This window comes from Scardinius erythrophthalmus (assembly GCF_964197995.2).
Source record: "Scardinius erythrophthalmus genome assembly, chromosome: 3".
Lineage (NCBI taxonomy): Eukaryota > Metazoa > Chordata > Actinopteri > Cypriniformes > Leuciscidae > Scardinius > Scardinius erythrophthalmus.
The window spans coordinates 26,141,463-26,166,109 of record NC_138223.1 but is presented as its reverse complement, the minus strand read 5'-3'; the positions used below and the strand labels follow the sequence as shown (position 1 = coordinate 26,166,109).

The following is a 24,647-nucleotide window of genomic DNA, read 5'->3' as shown; positions in this document are numbered from 1 at the left end:
TAGACGCTACAATTTTATATATTTAATTATTGTTTATGAATCATATTTCAACAAAAATGCAGATTATTTATTACAAACGAAATAAACGTTATTAAGCCCCTGGTGTGAAAAAAAATACCCAATGTAAGTACGATGGGGTGGTTCACATAATCAGCCTTAAAATGACCGGCTGACAATACATTATACGTTACTTGACGAATGACTTTTATTTTGAAACTTAAAGCGCGGAAGCTGGGTGCGCATGCGCTGTGTTATGTTGTCAAACAAAACTTGTCCTATGAAAGTACTGTTGTCCGATATGTGAAAAATAAGTAACGTTGAATGATTTAAGTAGGCATATAATTTGTTACGTGCATATTTTTGATACCTTACTGAATGGCTTTAGTTTATCAAATCTGACAGGTAATGAAGATCGTTTTAAACAACTAACGTTAGCCTTCTTTTGATTGGTCAAGGGTACACATGGATGTGTAGCAGCTATCTCTTATCAGTAGCCTACTCTCCAAACCAAACAACACACATACTTTAATATTAATCTTTAAAATGAAAATGCCTCTTTCTTTTGGACACAGGTATGACGGTGGTGAATTTATCATTTGCTGCGGCTGGGTTTTTAGGAGCATATCATCTCGGGGTAACAGAGGCGTTACTGAGACACGGAGATAAGCTCAGTGTTGCCAACTTAGCGCCTTTGTCGCTATTTTTAGCGACTTTTCAGACCCCTTTAGCGACAATTTTTCAAAAAAGCGACTAGCGACTAATCTAGCTACTTTTTGAACAAACCTCAGTAACCTCCAAATGTTGCCAGCATGAGTCCTGCGAGCGCGAGATTTGCTTTCTCCTTGCCGTCACACACCTCTCTATGCGTCTACCCTGTTCTGTGAATGGCTGAGGGCAGCAGCACGGCAGCTAACAGACCTGAATGAGCAGTGTTGTTTCCACGGACGGACTTATCACTTATCTTTTGTTTTTATATTTAAAGAATTTAGATATTAATTGACCGTTTTATTTTCCTTTCTTTTCTTGTGCTTATTACTTGTAATACTCACTATCACAGTGCTTTAGTTCACCCAGTTCCCGAACTCTCTCAATTCAGATAATTTTACACATAATCATTCAATAGCTACTCGTTCTATTGTCTGACAAAAAAAATATAGTAAATGAGAACAGCTTTATTGGACTTTCGGCTATATTATATTATATTATATTATATTATATTATATTATATTATATTATATTAAAATACAGTATGTGCGCATGATTTTAATGAGAAAAAACATTAGGCAGGCAGAACGCAAGTACGCCGCGATGACGTCATGAATATGCTAATTGACGCATGACGTCATCTAGCGACATTTAGCTACTTTTCGGGGAGGCATTAGCTACTTTCCTTTGAAAATAGTTGGCAACACTGGATAAGCTGCTGTCCTCTTTAAAAGCCTGCGCTGGAGCTTCAGCTGGTGCTTTAGTGGCCACTGTGATGATCACTGCTCCTGATAAACTACAGGTAAAGATATTCAGCTACAACCCAGAACATGTTACAACGGTATTCTGGTCAACAAACTAGTAAAATGTGTTAAAAATGGAGTGCCAGCGTTCATTTAAAAATGTTGCCTATTTTACTAAAAGAGTTGCATGCACAACTTCAAACATGAAAACATTTTGAATACATTTAGAAATATTCCAGCTTGTCTTATTTCCCCTTTCAATATTTTAAACAAAACATTTATTTTTCTTCTGTATTAAGCCAGTTCTTTAATGACATCCTGAAACGAGGAAGTGACATTATTTTTGGCAAGAAAAAAAAACACACTTCAATTATGAAAGGCACAAAGAAGTATTGGCAATAGATTTTATGAATTCTCTGATGTTTTGTGGTATACAATTACATGCATCACTATACTACAAAAAAATTCATAGCATTGTTCTTCATCATTTAAATAATTAAGCTATATATTTAATGAGGTTTAAGTGCCTGAGCTTCACTAAAGTATATATCTGAATGTCTGCTGTACCCTTTTGAGAAACTAAAACGCAGACAAATCCATTATTTTTATTTTATTTTATTTTTTAAGTAACAGAGCTCAAAATGGACTGCATATCAGCAGTGTCCCTCATTGTGCTTGGGAAAACCGACTGACCTGTTTAGACTTGAAAGTGATTGATGTGCTCCCTGTCAAGCCAACAGATCTGTAGAAGCCACAGATTTCTCACAGTTGCATCACCAAGGCTCAAGCATGTAACTGACTGAGCTCTTTACCTGTATGTTCTGACTTTGTGTTTTCTTACAGCATTGTAAGCAATTCACCTACAGGTTTGCCAGTAATGTGAGAAGTCAGAGATTTGGAGCTGTGACGCCAGGATATGACTTCATGCTTGAACTGAGGTAAATGCGGCTCTCAGACATAATTTTTTGATCGAACTAAAATGATTCACTAGGTTGAAATTAACCCCAGAGGGTTTTTTGCAACCTTTTTTCCTACATGCAGAATTTTAATCAGAAAGGCTGTCTAGGTAAGATATCCTACTCAGCTGTTTCTTTCACTCAACTATATTCACCTCATTTCAAATCAAATTAAATTTCAAAATGGTGTTAGAATATTGCGATAGATAGTACTGAGGCTGGATCAAAATTACTCTGCACTGAAAACACCTTGTTATATATTTAAAAAAAAAGTCTCTTTTATTTGCTACTGTTGTTATGCTTTTATGTTTTATGTGTTTTAAATAAAATGCATTTGTAAAATAATAGGTGTCCAATTTCTTCAAATTGACATTGTGGAGACTTTTTCAGTTGCTGTGAAGCATCAGTTTTAAGAGGCACATTGTTTTTATAGTGGAAGCATTATTGCGGGTGCCGTTCTGTCTTATTATTATATAAACTGATTTAATCTCACAAAGGTATCATATAAAACATATAAACTAAGAATGTGTAGAAAGAAAGGAAATACAAGTAGAAACTAGAGTTCATTAAAAATAATTTGGTGGACAAGAAAAGCTGGAGGAGCAAGTTCTCTATAGTTCACCCCACAAAAATTCTTTCATTTAGTCAACATTATAACCAACAATTATATGACCTTATTCTGTGGAACATCAAAGAAGATTTTTTTTAATAATGTACTGTTCAGTGTATGTAATTAAGATTGGGGATTACAGCGTCAAAAAGTATGATAAAAACACCATAACGGATCATAAGTTGTAGATATAATTATAGCTTATATGAAGCTATATTTTCACACAATACACATTAGTTAACCTTTTGCTTGAGTATGTCCCTTTCAATCTGTTTATCTGGAGCACAAAATTGACTTGAACGATTCATTCACAAATCGCACTCAACTAGTTCTTGAGACTCAATAATCCATTTGCAGTTATTAATTGTTCACTGAATTAAATAACGATTTTGGTTTGTTTCATACACAAAGCTATCAAAGACTTTGATTACAGCCCTGAAGTCATATAGATCACTTTTATGGTACTTGTTGGGTGCTTTTGCATTCTTTTTGAAGCTTGAAAGCTCCATGCTGCATTCTGATCATTAGGGTCCCTACGCAGTGTTCATGGCTCCCTTCTCTCTGAGAATGGGATACCTGTTGAAGTTCACTTCACTTGACAAAATGCATTCATCTTGAACACCCTGCAAGGTCATCAAACATAAACAACACTTGAGTCACGCATATTAGAGGAGTTTGAGATATAGCCTAATAACATAATATCCTTCTGTAAATAAATGCAGTATAAATTCCCATACTTTCATTTAATGTAGTCTACATGTCTATTTAAATAAATATACATTTATTAATTTAATTGATATAAATAGTGCTAATCTGTATGATAAATGGGTGTTTCAGTATGAAAATAAATGCAACTGTAATCATGATAGTTGCATTGTAACTTTTGTGTCTTTTGCACTTTATTTCCCACAAACAACCACATACAAATCACACCTGGGACTAATTATTTTCACTGTGTTTGTTTTAGTCAAACTTATTGCAGTACTGGTGTGATGCACGATGACAGGTGGGTAAATTTCCCTAGCCACTTCCAACGAAGTGTCGCATCAAGATTCACTTTTTCCCTTTGCTGTCAGCAGTGTCCTTCGAACTAAACACTATTTAGACTAAAGTATTTGGACACCTGACCATTACTCCAACAGGGACTGTAATGACATTGCATTCTCTATGCATAGGCTATACATTAGTATGATGTTGGTCATCCCTTTATTACCATACATTTCAAAAAATGAGATGAAAGAATGGTGCCAGTGTAAAAAAGTTCCAAGATCACTAATCAGTGAGTACAATCTCTTTTTAACAAGATGCACAAGCTCCGTTGAAAATGTCCTTTATTGCAGTAATTTTCTTAAGAGAGTTTCAAATGTAAGCGGATGATTAGACCACATTGTGTTTTTGTTTGATTGGTCTCTGTGAGTATTAAACATAATTTCCAATATTAACTTTCCATTATTAACTTCAAATAGAAGTGTTTATGTAAATTCATGTGAGAGACACTGAGAAAGAAATACCTTGACCTTGCTTTCCAAAAACACATTCGTTTCACACGTACAGGAATCTATCTATCTATCTATCTGTCTGTCTGTCTGTCTGTCTGTCTCTCTCTCTCTCTCTCTCTCTCTCTCTCTCTATATATATATATATATATGTATGTATGTATATAGCCTCGCACAGCTGTAAAGATCTTCAAAAAACGAACTGTTCCTGGCTCCAGTAGAATGAGGTTTGAATGGTTTGTAGATAGTGCCGTTCCGATGCAGAAATGTCTCACCTCCTCAGTGCTACTTGTGAAATCGCAGATACGGCTGGCATATGAAACGGTGGAATTTTTTTCTCTCACTTTCTGTTGAAGGGAATAATATCTGTGATGTGCACAAACCTCTGAGGGCTTCTGATAATCTTGACATACCGCTTGGAGCGGATAGCAGGCTTCATTTTGATGAAATATCCTTAGAATGGAACGTTGAGTGGGTTTTTCTTTCCTTATTTCTCCTGCGTTACCTCTGTGGTTCAGCCAACAGATTGTGTAATTACGATATGATGTTGAGGGAAAAATGGATTTCACTGAGGTTGTTAATTATGCAAACACAACAAATGAGCATCTGTCCTTTGGTTTTCCTCTAGGGAGGGCATCGAAGAGATTCTCCCAGCCAATGCCCACCAGTTAGCCAATGAACGCCTCCATGTTTCAATAACACACTCAAAGACATACAAGAACAGCATGGTGTCCAGCTTCACCTCAAGGGAAGATCTAATTAAGGTATTCATGCCTGAGGTCAATGGACAATGATTTATCTTTCAACTACCAGAGTGATGCACACAACCCAAAGGGAACTTGCCTATTCAATTAGACACATCATAAGTGCCGTTACTTGACAGAGTTACTGCTGTGGAAAATTGCTGCTGAGTTCATTAATTCATTCCCATCTGAAATTGTGAACAAATTGCGCTGGTACTTCAGTAGTCCATCTAACATAATGATATAAACTGTCTTTTCTGGCATCCTTTTCTTTTTGTTTGAGGGTCAATGATGCAATTCATTTGTTTGTACTATTAATAAACAAAAAAAAAAAAAATGTCAGGGTGATACATTGAAGCATGTTCGTTTTATTAGAAAAAAAGTATATATATATATATATATATAGAGAGAGAGAGAGAGAGAGAGAGAGAATATTTATATAAAACATTTGGAGTCAGTATGATGAAAAAAAATCTTAATTAAGAATTATGAAAGAAATAGATATTTAAGGAAAGAAAGCAAATAATACTTTTATTCAGCAAGCATGCAATATATAGATCATAAGCAACAATAAAGACTAACTTCGTAAAAAAAAGAAAATGCTGGAAAACTATTCATCAATGAAATCTGGAAAAAAATATATCACGGTTTCCACAAAACTATTAAGCACCACCGCCGTTTATAATAGGCCTAAACAAATCTATTTGAACTTTATTTTGGATCAAATAAATGCAGATTTGCTGAGAATGAGAGGCTTTCTAAGATGTTTTGGATGGTAGTGTGTATACAACTTTTTTTGGGCAGTAATAAGATGTGTACCTGTATACAAGGTGTAAGAATTTTATTTTAATTTTTTACTGCAAGTTCCCACACATGTAAAACTATTTTTTTCTTTTCTTTATCACAGGCACTCTTATAAATCATTTAGACTTATAACCTCCTATTCCTCTGTCCATTGTATTGATGTATTATGACGGTATTGTTTTAAAAGGTGCTCTTGGCCAGCTGCTTTGTGCCGGTCTATGCTGGAGTGAAGCCAGTGGAGTTTCGAGGGCAGGTAATGGTGTCTTACACGACCAGCTCTCTTGGCTCCAGTACTGTCTGTGACTGCTGAGAGCTGATGTTTAGTTTTCATTTAGATGAATGAGCAAACCAACTATTTAGTTCTGCTTGCCCCCTACACTGACAGAGGTCTGACAAAACTACATTAGCAGCCAAATGTGGTGGTATTATCAGCCAAAGCAATTATGAAGTTGAATTGGTGAAGTTCAAGTGTGTCATGGGAAAGCATCAAGTTGTATTACTGTACAATAACATAATGAAGACAGACTCTAGACAGAAATTCATATCTTTGAAGTGGCATACAGAAATTGAATATTGATGTTTTGTAAAGCTGTCATAGTACAATTTAACCCTCTGATGGTTTACGGGGTCTTTTGAGACCGCAAATGACTTTTACTCAAATTACAAAAAATGTTCCCTTTGTCCAAATGGTATGAAACCTTCTACAGCTCTCAACACTTTCTAGATCTACAAAAAAAAAAAAAAAAATTGGAATGATAGGCTATCTGTTTTTATGTTAGCGTGACAAAAATTGTGACACTCGTGGTCTTCGGGGTCTCTGGAGACCCCGCAATCAAAATAGACAAAATTCATCATCAAAATCAGAAACAACGCAGAACACATCGACAGAAATGGCACAAATAAAGTGGCACACTTCCACCAATGCAAAAAACATCCACAATGCTAAATTATATTGCTCACAACACGCGTGTACACACACACACACACACACACACACATATAGAGGAATACATTTTTGAGACTATAAAAACTGTTCTCTTATCATTTGTAAAATAAAATCATCCAAAATGCAGTACCACCACAAAAATAAATTGGTGACACTGACACATTGAAAATGTGCACACACACACACACACACACACACACACACACACACACACACACACACACACATTTGTAAGGCTATAATTTGTCAAATAAAATCATCCAAAATGCAGATCCAACACAAATATAAAGTGGTGACACTGACACCGACAATGTGTACTCACACGCACACACACACACGCACACACACACACACACACACACACACACACACACACACACACACACACACACACACACACAGGAACATTTGTAAGGCTATAATTTGTCAAATAAAATTATCCAAAATACAGAACCACTACAAAAATAAATTGGTGACACTGACACATTGAAAATGTAAACACACACACACACACACACACACACACACACACACACACACACACACATACACGCATACACACACACACAGGAACATTTGTAAGGCTATAATTTGTCAAATAAAATCATCCAAAATGCAGAACCACTACAAATATAAAGTGGTGTGGTGACACTGGCACATCGACAATGTTTACTCACACACTCTCTCTCTCTCTTTATCTCTCAGACACACACACACACACATACACACACACACACACACACACACACACACACACACACACACACACACACACAATTGTGTGTGTCTAGAATCTAGAATTAGATTAAAAATAAATGATTGAAATAAATGATAAAATCTTAAGACTCCGACATTTCTCTTTGTAACATTTTGTTCAGGTTTGGTTCTAATCATAATGTAACATTATTGAAAAACTTTTTTTGGTACAAAAAAAATGCTAAACTTTGACAAAAATATTTTATTTTTGTTATAATTGTGATTTTATAATATTTAGATATGAATCCAACTTGTGAAAAGATATCTTTCAGGTAGTCTAATAGCAAATAGCATATACTGGAGCTCTATAGCCATCTAGTGGTTAAAATTATTATTTTTTATTTTAAAACTGCATTTTCCAAAAAATGGGCAAAAATGTTACATTAAACCATTTAAAATTATCCATGTTATCCCCATGAATGAAAGTTAGAAATCTGGGTCTTTTATAAAGTGAATTTTACATCAAATGCTGTTTGTTTTGTAAAAAGGCTATTTAAATATTTATTTATTTATAGAAATTTAAAAAAATATCATAAATTCTCCAAAAACTGCACAAATGTTGAGTAAAAACATCAACAAACAGAATAAAATTACATTAAAAAAAAAAAAAAACTATTATCTTGTTACAAAATTAAATGTTATTGTCTGGGGTCTCTAGAGACCCCAAAAACCTAGAGTGTAGACATAAATAAAGACCATCAGAGGGTTAAACAAAGCTTATAATGTGTTTACACCTTTAACTCTCTGTTGCATGAATTATTAAATCAGAAAGGTTGAAAAGAATGCAGTCATTCTTTCCATTGAAGGGGACACTAAATATTGTAATGTAAGCCAATGGCAATTTGTATACAAGCAAAGAATATGACCTTTAAAACCCATTAACCTACATTTGTTATGAACTTATTAAATAAAATACTGTAATAAAAGCTGCATGGCAGATTGGCAAATTCTTTGTAAAATTCATTACTGAAGGTTGATGGACACCGATAGTCTTGTTTGATGAAATAGAAATATAGACTACTAAAGCCATTTATTGCTTATCTGACAACAATGTCTTAAATGATCTTTATTTTCTGGGCTTTTCTCAGCAAATAATATTGATTATACAGTGTGATTAATTTGCATATATGCATGTTGTTCAATTAAATATTAATCATTAAAATGTTTAATCAATTTAAATAATTGATTAAAAGTGTCAGTAAAACATTTATAATGTTATAGAAGATTAATAATGTTAGAAATAAAAGATTTCTATTTCAAAGAAAGACTGTTTTGAACTTTCTATTTATCAGAGAAAAATAAAAATGTATCACAGTTTGCACAAAAATGAGAGTGTATAGAGAGCATAAGAGTGTATATGTTATTTAAGAATGTTGATTTCCTCAGAAATGGATGGATGGCGGATTCACAGACAGTCTTCCTGTTCTTCCTGTGGGACGCACAATAACAGTGTCACCATTTAGCGGCCCCCAGGATATTTCCCCAGCACATAAGGGCATAAGTAAGCTTCACCTCAGATTGGCCAACATGAGCGTTGTGGTAAGTTTTTAGCATTAATAAACCTTACTTATTACTTTTAGTGTATAGTTGTACAGCACTACTTAACTGGAAACATTTAAAATATAAATCTCCTTCCAAACTGTTATGTCATAACCTGACAAGTTTTGAAATTTCAATCATTTTCCACCCTTAGTTCTCCAAGGATAACATCATAAGGCTGAACCAGGCCCTGTTTCCTCCCTCGTTACCCAGGCTCAAGGCACTGGATCAAGAGGGATACCAGGATGCTGTTCACTTTTTAAAGAAAGATGGATGGATGCAATAACTGATTTTCTCCTTTCTAGCACTTTCAACACCTTGAATGTCTAAAATGTGGCATAGTGACACCAAGACTATTTTCATAGCAGCTCATTTGTGGCGTGCAATATTATGTTCAGTGTAATAATCATACTTTGACTTGGCATCTACTTTCATTCTCAAGATGAAAAGCACAGTAAAATGCATCATGTATTTCAGGAGGCTGAATGATCATTGTTATAAAAAGAAAATTTCTATTGCACAGCTTTAAAACCACTGCTCTCAGTGAAGAGCCATGACAGCACTACAGTGTTCTTTGAGAATGATTAAACAAAGTGTTTAAATATTTCTGAAACTCCTTTTGTTGGAATCTGTTCTTAATGGCCTTTAAAATCTCAGTCAATCCCAAGACCAAAAAGTCGCTCTTTTGCCTACACTTGCTGCACATATCAATGCAGCTTTTTTTTTTAGGTCCTTGAGGACAACACTGGAGAACAAGCCTTTGAAGTAAAGCCGCAGGAGAGGTCGTTTGAACTCCATGAGTCTCCTCAACTCTCAGAACTATCGGTTTACTTTCACTTGATTCCGCGAGAGCGTTCTGATCATTTTTCTGTCTGTGAGAACGTCTCTCTGGGGAAGGTTTGGGGATTAGCAAAGGCTTGTGGGTATTTATGATGTGGTTGTAGAGAGAAACAGAGTGCTGGCACATACATACACACACACACACACACACACTATGGCATAAACTGCTTATGCAAGTTATCAAATCATTTGAAATATTAAAGTTTTTGCAATTAAAAAGCAATTTTATTGACTTACTGATTTATAGAGCAGTTAGTGTTGTCAAAAGATGATAAGAACTGCTTATGTGAAATTACATCAATTGTAATTGGTCTTCATTAGAAGCAAGAGCAATGTTATAAGCGGAGCACCATTAGCTTGATAAAAATTGATTATTCAGTGTATAGCTCCGTGGCAGCATGGGTAATTTGCATCAGTCTTTAAATGATGCACATGGTCATATGGGTTGATCTATTATTTATAATAAGACCCTCATATTTTTTTGCCCTCAGTGTTGAACCAGCGTTTTTGAACTACCTGGTAATCAATAGAGTGAATGGTTGTTTAAATGAAAGTATTGTTTAAATGAATGTTAAAATGAAAGTTATGTTAAATAATATGCCATTTCAATGTACTTTGTCTAAGTGTGTGTGAATTTATTTGTGCAATTAACTCCAGTGGAATGTGTCTTTGAATAGCTGCATTAATAATGTAATTAGAATGCCTTCACATAGACCTGTTACAAAGTGAATCTGACACCTCACAAAGACGCTCTAAGGAGACAACCCTGACTCAGGGATTTGCATTATTTACTGACAAATCAAGTCTGTATTAATTTGCATTGTTAAGCTCTGAGATTTTTTTTAATCAATGGTTTATGAATGACATTAATGGCAAGTACTCAAACCATTAGAATATTAATATAATTCAAAGAGTTAAATTTTTTGACAAGTGTAGCAAATTAGCTCTAAAGAAATATTAATAAATCAAACATAACTTGTTATAATTGATTATGAATATTTGGATCAGTTAATATAATTAACTTAATGTCAATTAACCTGTTTGTCCTGTGAACACTCAGTGTTAATTGTTTATTACTTCTAAGAAATGTACATTTCCGGGGTATGGGAAATGTCTTTCTTAGAGTACTACTAAGAGCAAGTAGTCAAAATCTGCATGATTAGGGACTCTAGTAAATATGAGCTTGAAACACGGACATCTTTACGTGTAACATGAACAAGATTTTATTAACTAGACTAAATACTTAAACTACTCTAACATATACATACATACAGTATACCAAGGGAAAGAGAGCTGAAGCAGAATACAGGAAAGCAAGAAGTTACAGAATTGTTTGAAATTCAGCAGATCAACAGCCTTGAGCAAACCATCAGTTTAGGTCTAACACGCCCTTCTTTAAAAGGGGTTAATGATACTTAATGTATCCAATAATGAGAAGTTTTATACTTGCATCGCCCATTTGAATTAAACTGTCCTGATGCAATTTGTTGATGCTCCAGTTGATCTTTGCTGATGTTGTCTTGATGAGAGAGAACCAGTGGTAGTCAGAGGATCTTTGGTGAATGGAAAGACAAGGCCACAGTCTGGCACAAGTTTGGGGGTCCTTAGAAAACTTCTAGTTCAGCATCATCTTCACATCAGGATTTCAGCAAGGAACTATAAGGGTAAAAGGCATGATCTTGTGATCAGTGATTTTTAAAGCGTGAAGATGTCACACCCTCTGGAGGGTTGTGAGGCCAATAAGAAGTTGTTCCCTTTGGAGGGAATTTCTTAACCTTTTGTTCAAGCAGGCCTTTGAACATGTAATCTGATTGGGTGTTTAACAAAAGAATCTTCAAGATTCGTATAATACTAATGCGTCACGAAGTACAAAATGTAATGCAAATTAATAAATGGGGGACGAAGATTGGAGTTTATAGAGACTAAACATGCTACTCATGATTTTGGTTAACCATAGTATGCAAGTCTGAAACATTAATCCAAAAGAGTTGAATGAATACATAGGCCAAACGACATAAAAAAAAATCATTAGATGGGAAAAATAAAAACATTTCTACATTTCTGAAGTTGTTATATATAGAATATATATGATTAAAAGGGTTTATTTCTCCTTCTCAGCAATAATTAAACGGACAGTATGGCATTTTTCGCCACTAGGGGGCGCTAACCTATTTACAATAACAAAGGCGTAGATTGATGACGCAACATTTGCTAAGAATTATGGATCTTGTCGTCAACGTCACGACTGCACGATTTTCAAAGTAGTCGGGTCACTGTTCTTTTCACACTGTGTGACTATCTGGGGTAACATTCAGTTGCTGGTGTGTTCACACTGCACGATGCATCGGCGACAGGAGGTTTCACACTGCATGACTTTCAGGAGGAAAAATCGCCGACAACTTCTGTCTGGTCCGCAAACTACGTTTCGCAACCAAACACACGCGAGAAGTGATAAGGAAATAGCGCAAAATCCTGCGTGCGTAAGACCGCAGTTCTCGCGCGAGACTGAAATTGTTATTAAAAATGATAGTCTGCAAGAAGCTTGCGATCCAAATTGTCTTAAATTACAAATTTCTCCTGATTTGAAAGTTTTTGGAAACAGTCGGGATAATGTACACAACTAAAAAAAATATATAATATAGATATAGTGATTTTTGCTATTTTTAAAGCAAAAAAGTTACATATTGTGCCTTTAAGTGAGAGTCACAACTCTCTGCAAATTCCTTTTGGGGGTCGTAAAAAGTCTTTTCAGTCTTAATGTGTCCTGTAACAGGACACCGGGTTCTGCCAGTGTGTTGGCTTCATTTGGGATTTTAGTTTTGGGGGAAGTTTCATAGACCTTTGTTGGGAGAGTGAGTTTGCTGGATTATTCTTTAAATATAAGGAATCATTTTTGTGTGTCTGATTGGTCTAGATGCTACACAAGCCAATAGATAACATCAAACAGACAATAGGAAAGATACTGGACAAAAATATTAAAGTGTGTATCACTAAAAATATCAATCAGAATGGTGACCAGACCGACCACCAAGCGAGCGCAAAGTTCCACAACTTTTTGGAATTTACTGAGTGTTTTTGTCGTCTTGCCGTCACCTGCTCTTATGACGAAGAAACACTGAAATAACTGTTCTGGATCGGGACAAATTACCACAATCCTGTTGACCTCGCAGACACCACTGGACTGAATTGGAAGGAAGCCATCATCCGGTGTCTGTAGAGCATCCTTCCCCGATCCAGGACACAGCCAGACCCAGAGTCCAAATTACCACCTTCAACCACAGAAGAATCGAATGATCCCCCCGTAGACAGAGAGCTACCGCATGCCGCAACGCATCAGCCAGAGTCTGAGGAGAAGAGGACAGAGCTGACCCTCGCCCCGGAAGTAGAGCTCCATAGTGAGTCTGACCAGGGGTCAGCGACATCAGCGGACGAGGGAGTAGTTAACGTGGAAAATGAGGACTGGCTGAAGGACTTAAACACGGAGGTATTGACTCCCACCCGGTACCTTCATCATCGCTGTTTCTAGACAGCTCTAAAGACGAAATGAACTGAGTTCTTACTGCCACCATCACGCGAAAACTCAGCCAGTCCTCCAACTCCGCTGCTACCGAATGTCTACAGCCCTGCGCTGTCTCCTGCTGTGACGTCGAGCTGCAGGCCGTGCATCCACCAGCAGCGCCTGTGCGAGAGGATCTTGTGGCTCCGCTTCCATCCTCTGATCTCTTCGCTCCATTTCGGCCTGTCGGCTGCACCGGGTTTCCTCGTCCCAACGGCTCCCCCTTGGTCAATTGTCACTTTACTACCACCATGGACTTACGGGCCATCCACTTACAGGCCGTCCACAGTGCTCTGTCCCTCCACCCCAACGGTTGCAGCAGGTTCCTCCTTCTCTCGGTGTCGCCTCTGTCCTCCGTCACAGTTTCCATTAGCTCTCCGTCTGCGCCCATGGATCCATCTTCCTCGTCTCCTGCGGTCTTGCCTGCAACATCCCGTGACAAAATGATTTATCTGTGCACTTCATTATTTTATTTTTTTTAAATACACCCAATTTCCAACGATCAAATCAATTCCCAAAGGACGAAATCAAGCCCAATCCTACATTTTTTTCTCATTTGAGAAGCCGTTTCACTCGGATATTCGTCACAATAGGGAAAAAAATTATAATTCTTTCTTGATGATCACGTTTTCATCATTGTTGGAAGCCAACAGATTCGGATTCCATGTCTGCTGAGGCAGCACGGTCGCTTATATCAGCTTGAGACGGGTGTCCCCCCCTTTCTCTTGCTACATCCACCAACTCCGAGGATCCTTTTTTTGGGATTTGGAAGCTCACTCTGTGAATTCTTCCAATCCAAACAAGGATCCAAAGCTGTCCACATCTGGCTCTGAGGAGTTAGACGTGGCCACGCCTGTCACAGTTACAGCCTTTTGCGACTGCTCATCCGGTCATATTTCAGGCCTTTTTCCTTCACTGCTTGAATTACCAGAGCAAGAAATGCTTCACCTACTCAGACTCTGAGGATTTACATCCACCACTCAGGCAAGTGACATAAATCCTCTCAACTATTGATCTGCTTGGTGGTCGCAGCAAGGGGTCTGTGGTCACCTAGTACCGCCTCTTATCTTTGATAACAGATGCAATTTACCTGGCCTATGATGCGCACAGAATGGTTTCACCAATGGTTTCATAAGAGCTCACTCCACCCAGGGTGTAGCATCTTCCAATTCACTATCCAAAATCCCTGAGAAAGTCACCTTCTGTGGGAATCTGGGCAATGTTGATGTGTGGCAAATTTTCTTCATGGCTTTCAGGGGGCGTCTCTACTTATCCTGGCACCCGTGGTGATTCGGGGGGTGGAGGCCTGCGATGGGAGCGAATCTTCCATTCGGTTAGTTCCTTGCCAGTCTTTCTGCTCTACAAGTGTCTGTGCCAGTGTTTCACAGCCTTGTTTGGCAGGCATCTTCCCTCAGAGTGGCAGCATTGGTATTGAAGTTTCCATAGCGTCAACGCCATGACACAGCGTCAAGTTCCATTCGAAAAGGAATGTCTCAGGTTACATATACATCATGGTTCCCTTAGAAGGGAAAGAGATGCTGCATCGTTTTGCCACACTTCAGGCATGCCTGTAAGGCAGGGATCAGCAACTCCGGTCCTGGAGGGCCACTGTCCTGCAGAGTTTAGCTTCAGCCCTGATAAAAACTCACCTGCCTGTATCTATCTAGTAATCCTGAAAACACTGATTGCCTTGTTCAGGTGTGTTTAATTAGGGTTGGAGCTAAACTCTGCAGGACAGTGGCCCTCCAGGACCGGAGTTGCTGATCCCTGCTGTAAGGCTTCCTTCAGAAAATTAGAATCTGGGGATTTTGTGCCATGGGGGGGTTTATAGTTTGCTGACACACTACACTATATCGCCTGACCTCACGTCAGCCAGTCAAGATTGGCGTGTTTTCAAAAGTGCTTCAGGCACTGGTCACACAGAATGAATCCCAAATCATCAACGCAATGACACAGCGTCTTGTTCATGTTCCTGTTCAGTGTGATGACGTTTGATGTCCCAGACAACCTCTTTTGATCCCTTTAGCTAGGCCTACTTGTTACCATTCAGCTGTAGAAAGAAAGAAAGAAAGAAAGAAAGAAAGAAAGAAAGAAAGAAAGAAAGAAAGAAAGAAAGAAAGAAAGAAAGAAAGAAATCTCAATCAATCTCTATTGGTTTATGGAAAGGAGTGCTTTTATGTGCTTATTAGGGGTGTGACGAGATCGTGTGCTACGAGATCTCATGAGACTAAAATGTGACAAGATTTCTCGTCGAGGGAAAAGCTGTCTCGTGATATCGCCATGACGGAGCGTGAGGGTGAAATTAGCATGGATTATGCCACCGCTGGTCCGTTATATTCATATTACATTTTGGTTCCCACCGCAGCACCGCCTCTTCTGTTGTTTGGCTATTTTTATAAAAATAAAAACTATTGTAAACTTCTGCTCTGCTCATCCAGCACAAGTTGCCGTCGCACACAGAGCAGCAGGAATGTTACACTTGCACTTATTGTTTGCACTTAAAAAGACTAAGAGAAAACTATTATTTATTTTGTTATTTTTACTGTTTCTATGATCAATTTATGGAAAGGAGTTCAATCAGGAAGTCACACACAGCCTCAATCAGAAGTTCTGGAAGCTCATAGTTAATGTACAGTAAGGTCTGAAGAGACCAATGTGAAATCATACAGGAGAAAAGCAAGTCAGTTGAGTTTGTGGGAAAACCTTTTACAGTGCTTGTATATTGTTATCTTTCAATGCATTTGATAATTTATACTCATAAAGTAGAAGTGAAATTACATTCATTAGAAGATTATTAGTTAAAACATTTCCAAATGCACCTGCAGAATATTTTTCCAGTCATGAACTTTGTCATTGAGGATTTCTATAAAATATTGAGCAAAAATCTCGTCTCGTTCTCGTGAACCCAATCTTGTGTCTCGCCTTGTCAAACCCCAAGTGCTTTAGGATAGATTTGAAAATGAAATCAAAGTTTATGTTCAAATACGTTTTAAATCACATCTGCCAGAAGAAACGATCAGAGCGAGTCACTGACATCAGACACTGGCCCTGTCCCAAATGGCACACTTCACGCACTTACAAGTCTTGTGGACTTACACAAGACCGTACAGTAAAATCGGCAGTGTAAAAAGTGCAGTGTTAAAAGTTATTAATTCCCAAGAGTCAAATTAACAATCTACAATGTTAAAAAGTACTCATCTTCAGTGTAGTTACAGGGTGCTACTTAGTGTAATTTTATTTTTATACTGAAAGTGCAAAAAAACGTGCCAAATTATATTTACTCCGCCCCTCCGATGACTGCTGACGATGCCATTTTATCTTCATGCGACCGAGACAGTAGGTTGAATTTCTTTTCTGTTTCTAAAATTAAATAGTAAATACATTTGTTAACATTTTTAGTAAAATATGGTGGTGAACACATTTTGAAATGATTCACTGTGCGTTTTTGTCAGGATTAAGGAAGCTAGTCAAGTTCACGAGATGCAGAGATGTACAAAAGAATGTGAAAGTTTCTCATATCGATTGGATTTCCTGGATGAAGGTGATTTTACGTTTAAAATAAATTTGTTGGAATGTGCTTACACATGTTATATATATTTTTACCTTCTTTCATTTTGGTTTATTGACAGCCTTCATGAAAGTAAGCATTCCCGCCTCCAGTCGTGCTGAGGCCTGGTTTTATGATGAGCCTGGCACTGAAGTTGATGAGTAGGCCTGAAGCAGCACCATTTGGGCTTTTTTCTGCACAGATGAGAGAATTCTTCAAATGGTAATTTTATATTTGTTTTGTGTGTATAAAAGTGGCTGTGTTGTACATTAACGCGTTAACAATTCCGTTTTTGTGACGCATGCGCATTATTAACAGCGTGTTTAAGTATCTTGTAGCACGCAGTGCAAACAACAAATGCAGTCTTTTTGTAGACTGAGCTGGGGAAGCATTTAAAAACTTTTTATTCGCCCTATGTTTAAGTGTGAATTACATAATCTGCATGTTGCTTGTTCTTAGCACTGAATATCATGTTGTCATTTCTGCTTCAAGACACAAACTTACTACCATCAAGTATTTTTTTATGACAGTTCATAATTGTTCAATTTAAGATCATGCCTTATTACTCACTTTACTCATTTAAATTATATAAGTAAGGGATAATGTTGAGTGAGGCGGTTGTTATAGCGAATAAAACCCCTACAGGCTGATCTTGAATCAGCCTGAAGGGGTTGTATTCACTATAACAACCGCCTCGCTCTACATTATCCCGCTTATTACATGGCTACCCACCAAATAATTTGACACAAAATATTGATTTAAAAAGGAGTTTATTGATTTAAAAAGGATTGTATTGCTTCCGCTAAATAAAATAGTCTGTTCCGTCTCTACGGTTAGAATCCTGCGTCCATAGCAACGCTCTGTTCTCTTACAAGAGGTTCTCTCGTACTGCGTAATATCTTACGCTACGGGGAAATGTACTATATGAGCCCCGGGCACTTGCCCTTGGGACTTTGGTATTGGATCTCAGCATGCACGGGGTTTTACACTGTGTTCCCCATAGGGTAAGATATTACGCAGTACGAGAGAACCTCTCGTAAGAGAACGTACTCGGTTACTAAAGTAACCTCGGTTCTCTCTAGAAGAGGGAACGAGTACTGCGTATCTTTGCCATGCCTGCAACACGCTCTGGTTCGCTCCGCCGATGAAAAACCAGCTAAACCAGCCTGTCGAAGCTATATTTATAACCCAAAGCCACGCCTGTTTCAGCGGGACGTGGCGCAGTGGGCGCGAAGCGCCCCCATTGGAGCTAGCGTCACGATGGGGCCTTTCGATAGGCTGCTGCAGGGCAGCCAATAGGCGCGCGAGCTGTCTCGCCTATGTCTGCATGCTGCCGCAACGCGTTTTACATTATTCCAAAATTAAGGATAATTTTTGGCTTCAGTATCTCACGGAAAAGAAATTTCCCCGTAGCTTAAGATATTACGCAGTACTCGTTCCCTCTTCTAGAGAGAACCGAGGTTACGTTAGTAACCGAGTACGTTTTTCATGGTAACGGTGTGTTATACTTAGCAGCGGTCTGTTATCAAGAAATAACAGACTGCATTCTACATTAGAATTCAACCAAGCCATGTAATAAATGTATTTAATAATCAGATTAAATGCATATTTAAACTGTTTCAGGCCTCCATGTGAACATTACTCAAGGTTTTGTGGCTATTACCTTGTAACAGTGATTTAATTAATCCTAAAATTAAGGATGTGAATATAAATAATTTTACAATTTGACACCTATGCTTTATAGACCGCCCTCAGCATAATCTAAATTAAGAGTAATCACAATTATTTTTACCATATTTACAGCCCTAATTTAAATTGTATTGCATTACTGAATTTTGGAAATATTAGTCTCAACTGACATATATATATTTTTTAGATCCTTTTTCAATAGAATTGGCCCAGACCTCTAGCCTGGTAATACCAGATCTGCTACTTCGCTTTGCTTCGTAGAGAGAGTCTGGAGTTCCATAATAGAAAAACGTTTTCTTTATCGCCTGGGGGCGCTAGTCTGAAGCTTAAAATCATTGGTTACCCGTAAGCCAATCACATAACGTTTGGCTATGGCATGTGTTATGCGCATGCTCAGCCGCATCTAACTTCCACTGTAAACACATGTATGATGCGAAAACAAAACCATCGAGCGAAATACCGGAGTGAACATGGCTGTGAACGACTTTTGCAGATTATGTGAAGTAAATCTACGGCTACGCATCCACGGTACAATCAGCGTCTACGTCACGGCTCTCAGCCCGCCCTCTGTTCGTTGATTGGCCGGCTGTTTTCAGGCCGGAGGAAAACGGAAAGCTATGACGTGGTCTCAGACTGAGTACAGAAGCGAAATGAAATTGAGCGGAAGTACGAAGTCTGACGTAGTCAGGCTACCAGACCCCTGCAGTGTCAAGTGAAGGAAGCTCCTCTCATGAGATTGCAACAGAAAGCAAGCAACAGAAATGAAGAAGAAAGCAACAGAATGCAGAAGATGAATCCAGAATTGTGAGTGTCATTATATGTTATTCTATGTGCAGTACAACTTTTAATACATGACAAATGAACATGAAAAATTTAAACCTAACTGGGCAACCACACAATGCCTTTGTTCAGACCTGGAATTTACATGTGTCTTGGGTGATTTATGTGTCTTGATTGTCATAATTCATGATGAGACATCAATCACTATGTCATTGTGAAATTCAAGATATTAAACTGCAAACAGTTAAAGGGTTAGTTAACCCAAAAGTGTAAAATTGTTGTCATTTCACACCCTAATGTCATTCCAAACCCGACTTTCGTTCATCTTCGAAACTCAAATGAATATATTTTAAATCTGAGTGATTTCTGTCCCTCCATTGACAGTCCACACGATAACCATTTTGACGCTTCAAAAAGTTCATAAAGAGATTTACTAACCCATAAGAGATAAACTAACCCATATGAATTGAGCGGTTTAGTCCAAATTTTCAAGATTGAATTTAGACTTTTATTCACATATAAACATTAATCCACAAACATAAACAGAAGAAAAAGAAAATTTGGACTAAACTGCTTGGTTCATATGGATTACTTTTAAGATCTCTTTATGAACTTTTTGAAGCATCAAAGTGGTAGTTGCGTAGCTGTCAGTGGAGGGACAGAAAGCTCTCAGATTTTGTAAAATCTTCACAGAATCTTCTTTTGTGTTTCAAAGACGAAAGAAAGTCTTGCCGGTTTGGAACAGCATGAGGGTGAGTTAATTACAGAATTAAATTTTTTGGGTGAACTAACCCTTTAATAAAAGAATGTGGCCTAGACCTCATCAGAACAATCGAATCTCAATGCGTCTTGGGTGCGTTTACACCTGTACTTCGAGTTGTTCACTTGTGCGTCACCCAAGATGAATGTTAATGCCAGGTGTGAACGGCACTACTCTGTGACTACACAATCATCTGAACAGAATGGTTCCTTAGAGAGATATGGTTGTCATTATGCTATGTAACTGATGTTTTTGTTTTATTTGTTTTGATTTTTGGTTAGAAGACCTCAGCTAAGTTCCAGGAAAGGCTTCTCCCAAGACCTTCAAGGACCTGATTGACTGCAGAATCTGCTGTGAAAGATGATGAAACTGATGATTCAGGTTAGACTATAGTTCAGAATAAGATTATCTATACGCATTCATGCATTTTTTGCTGAAGTTGTCACATCTGTTATTTAGAATGGGGCAGCGATCTTGCATCGATTCGTCTCCTCTTTGATTTGATTCCACCATCACCACAAGGCTGCAAGAATCCTGGAAAGATGTCCTCATATCATGCTGAACAACACCTTGTCGTCTTCAAAAAGGTAAATTTGGACATTTCTGTCACACTACCTATTGTCTGCCTCAGAATATTGGCATTTGGGTTGATTGTATTGTGGAAAACTATTATAAAGACGGCCAATTGGAGAGCTGACTTTGAGTGTTATTTTTGTCTTTGGCAGGGACCCGCATACAAGAACACCTTGATTGCATTGAAGAGACCACACAGCGTACTACCTGCTCGCTGATGGGACAAAGAGGAACTGCATTCATGGATGCTTCACAACTGTCGACAAGTAGTTTTCTGCAATCTTGATCAAATCTACCTGTCATATTTGTTCATGTCTAGGCAAATTTGATGATTTTATGCTTTTTATTGCCTTTTTTCTCCTGTGCAACTCCTCATGAATGTGATAATTTGACCTTCTACACATCTGGCATATGTTTTAAAGGAGCCACTTTGCCCATTTTTAAATAAACTTTGGATTTATACATCTGTCTGAAGACTCTTGATTTTATGTCTGATCTTGTACATTAACACTATATAATGGTGTAAATTGTTTTTGCACGGAACAGAATACTTTATAAATAACACTTAAAGTGTAATCCACTATATAAAGTATACAAGCCAGGCGCGTAGCCAGTAATGGGCCAGGGCGGCACTGGCCCACCCACATAACTCACTGGCCCGCCCAGGCAAGTTTGATCAAAATACATTTTTAGTTTATTTTTATTATTCAAATGTATTTAAGAAAATATATTAATATAAACCTGATTTATTGTTGACTGGTGTGTGTTTAATTCTGTTTCCGAATAAAATGCGTGAAAGCCTCCCTCCGGAACGTAATTGGTTGCTATGGTTGCTAGGGGTTCCGAGTCCGACAGGCAGACTCTCTAGGCGGCGGGCTCTGGCGGCCTTTAGTTCTTTGAAAAATAACTCTGTGACTCTTTTGACTATGATGAGATCATTTCTGTTTTTAATACTAAACCCAGGCACTTGCATCTTGTTTTGTAGAGTGAAAACAACAAAGGTAGGCCAGTTGTTTAACTAATTTCCTTAATTTTTGCCCGTGAAGTGATTTAAGGCGAGACACGGCAAAAACATCGGGGTTTTTTTCACTGGTCAATTTTAAGATTTTGGGCTATTTGTCTTCTTCAATGCATTATTTCAGACTTGTGGTGAAAAAAAAAATCCAAAATACACATTTAGGTCTTTATTTTACTACATTTTGTCTATTTGCGTCTGTATATTTCTCCTAAATTCAACAAAAGTTGGCGTTGTTAATCAATATGCTGCACCGCGATCGCTTTCTGCACCTGTCATAACACAAACACCGTTGAAAAGCTCTCTACTTTCTCCTGTACACAATGCTGTCGGAACCAAATATGGTAATTTCCTTTAATCAGCAACCAATCGTGAAAGTACAATGGGGCATTTAACTCTAAAAGCGAAATCTCATTGGCTGATATCAATTTCTGACAATGTGATTCGTTCAGATGCATCACGTGACGTGCTCTGACATTTTGATGTGTGTTTTTGACTGTTTTTGACTGGGGTTCTGTTCAGTTGTTGGCCATAAATGCTGTGTTATAAGTTTTGATGTGTTTTAGGTGGTTTGTATTGTTGTTGCTGATGATTTGATAAGATATTGTGTCTGTAAATAGTTGTTTCTGCTAAAAAGTATGATTTTTTACATTACAAATCTTTAAATGCTGTTTTCTCAAAATTAGTTGTTTGTCATTCTCCAGAATAACTGAGGAAGTTTTATGGTAATATCTATTATTTTAAAATGTTACCCTATTCACCTGTCTCGCCTTAAGTTACTGGTGTGTTGTGTACTGTATAGCTGAATGCCTTATAGGCTATCCTACTGTACATTGTTTAGTTTAAATTAGTTGCAATTTTTTTGGCACAAAAGCTTAATTTCCACCAGGCTGCATTGTATATGGTTGATTTAACAGAAATTGGGGAGTGTGTTGTTATTCATTTCAAACCATGCTTATTAATATATTATTATTATTTACTTATTAATTATTATTTAAGTAATTTTTTTTCTAGGAAAAACTATTGGCCCACTCACTTTTTCACTGGCCCGCCCAAAATACAATTTCTGCCTACGCCACTGATACAAGCCACACCGAGATTTCAAATGTGGCTGTTTCAAAATGTACATTTTATTCTGCACTACTGTGAATGTCAAACCCAGTCTGGTATTACATCTGTCACCTTGCTGTAACCATAGTTTTACCTGTTTTTCCTCATCCATATTCTTCTAATGTCTGTATATCAGTGGTCCCATGTCACAACAAAATACCTAGAATCAGCGGTAGGGTTCTGCGGTGTCAGGTGCAGTGAATAAGGCGACTCTTTATAGTCCACATAGGATAATTTGCCTCGTCAGGAAGCGTCATGTTAATGATAATTTTGGGCTAAATTGCCAGAGGCTGCAAGTGGTTACAGGACAAACACATAAAAACATAGGAGCCCCGCCAAAACCTGACTAAAATTAACAGCAGTTAATGTCAAAATAGAGGACAGAGCTGATTATATCTGCTTCAGTGCTCAGATGAACAGTGAATCTGGCTGTGTGAGTCATAAACATTGCAGTCTTTAGCTGAAACACAACAGTAAGGAATGAGAGTCCACTGAAGTTCAACTAATTGCATTTCATATAAATTTAAACTATAACATATACATACATATATATATATATATATATATTTAAAAATATTACATTTAGTTGGCACAATAATACATTTACATTAATTAGGCTAGTAGTTTTGAAAATTGAAATTGTGATATTTCACTGTTATCTAAACATTTGAACATCTCTAAATGTGTGCTGAGCAAATGAAAGATAAAATATGATAGAGCAAAAGAATGAACAGTGAAAGTAACAGGAGCTCATACAATACATTTGAGGAGGATTAAGTAAGCATAAAAATAACTGAAGGAATATATATATATATATATATATATATATATATATATATATATATATATATATATATATATATATATATATATATATATATATTAGGGATGTTGCGGTGACGGATTTTTTCCACCGGTTAATCGACGTGTAAAAAAACCGGTAATCCCGGTGTCACCGGGGTTGCGTGTCGGGGATTTCGGGTGGCCGAAAATGCGCACGTGCACACGTCTCAATTTACTTTCACTTTAATTAGCGGCAATTCAGTAGCATTTGTTTGAATTAATCATGGGTTAATTTATTTTATTCTTAATAAAAATACACAAAACAATAAGACACTCGCTTGTATTACACACATCTTTATTGCAAAATGAATAATAACTTAACACACCATGTAAAAACTAAACAAAAGCACTTATGAAACACCTTTAAAGTGCATTTATTAACAAAACGAACCACTGCACACATCGTGCAAGTATCAAACAAGAAATTATATATAAAAAATCACTATTCGTTAAATAAAGTGCCTGCCTTTTTCAGCTAAAAAAAAAACAAAAAAAAAACACCGCACAACCATCGAATATGAAACGAACGAACATCAAAAACTTCGTTAAATAAGGTAGCCTACCCGAATAATCACTGGACACTTAAGTGCAAAAAAAAGCTAATATAAAAATTAAACTCACGTTTGCATTTCTCTT

General features: G+C 37.3%; 2 protein-coding genes across 2 annotated transcripts in view; one reads left to right on the top strand and one right to left on the bottom strand.

Moving 5' to 3' along the window:
• Positions 1 to 264: 264 nt before the first annotated feature.
• pnpla4 (patatin-like phospholipase domain containing 4) lies at positions 265 to 9,914 on the top strand. Its single transcript, XM_081361067.1, has 8 exons — positions 265 to 402; positions 573 to 667; positions 1,421 to 1,507; positions 2,292 to 2,386; positions 5,139 to 5,274; positions 6,245 to 6,310; positions 9,146 to 9,298; positions 9,453 to 9,914. The coding sequence occupies exons 2-8, from the start codon at positions 575 to 577 to the stop codon at positions 9,582 to 9,584; spliced, it is 762 nt and encodes a 253-aa protein (XP_081217193.1). The 5' UTR covers positions 265 to 402; positions 573 to 574; the 3' UTR covers positions 9,585 to 9,914.
• Positions 9,915 to 11,340: 1,426 nt separating this feature from the next.
• sts (steroid sulfatase (microsomal), isozyme S) overlaps positions 11,341 to 24,647 on the bottom strand; it is a 64,247-nt gene continuing 50,940 nt past the window's right edge. Inside the window, exons 10-11 of the mRNA XM_081362541.1 lie at positions 17,298 to 17,435; positions 11,341 to 11,794 (exon numbers count right to left, since the gene is read on the bottom strand). Coding sequence (XP_081218667.1) covers positions 17,314 to 17,435 — 122 coding nt within the window. The 3' untranslated portion in view covers positions 11,341 to 11,794; positions 17,298 to 17,313. The remainder of the gene's footprint in view (positions 11,795 to 17,297; positions 17,436 to 24,647) is intronic.

Bases quoted from the DNA above. Each gene is read 5' to 3' on its own strand.
- pnpla4 (XM_081361067.1), top strand. From the start codon at position 575: ATGACGGTGGTGAATTTATCATTTGCTGCGGCTGGGTTTTTAGGAGCA. The intron at 1,508-2,291 runs GTAAAGATATTC...GTTTTCTTACAG, and splicing joins CTGCTCCTGATAAACTACAG to CATTGTAAGCAATTCACCTA. The intron at 5,275-6,244 runs GTATTCATGCCT...TTGTTTTAAAAG, and splicing joins CAAGGGAAGATCTAATTAAG to GTGCTCTTGGCCAGCTGCTT.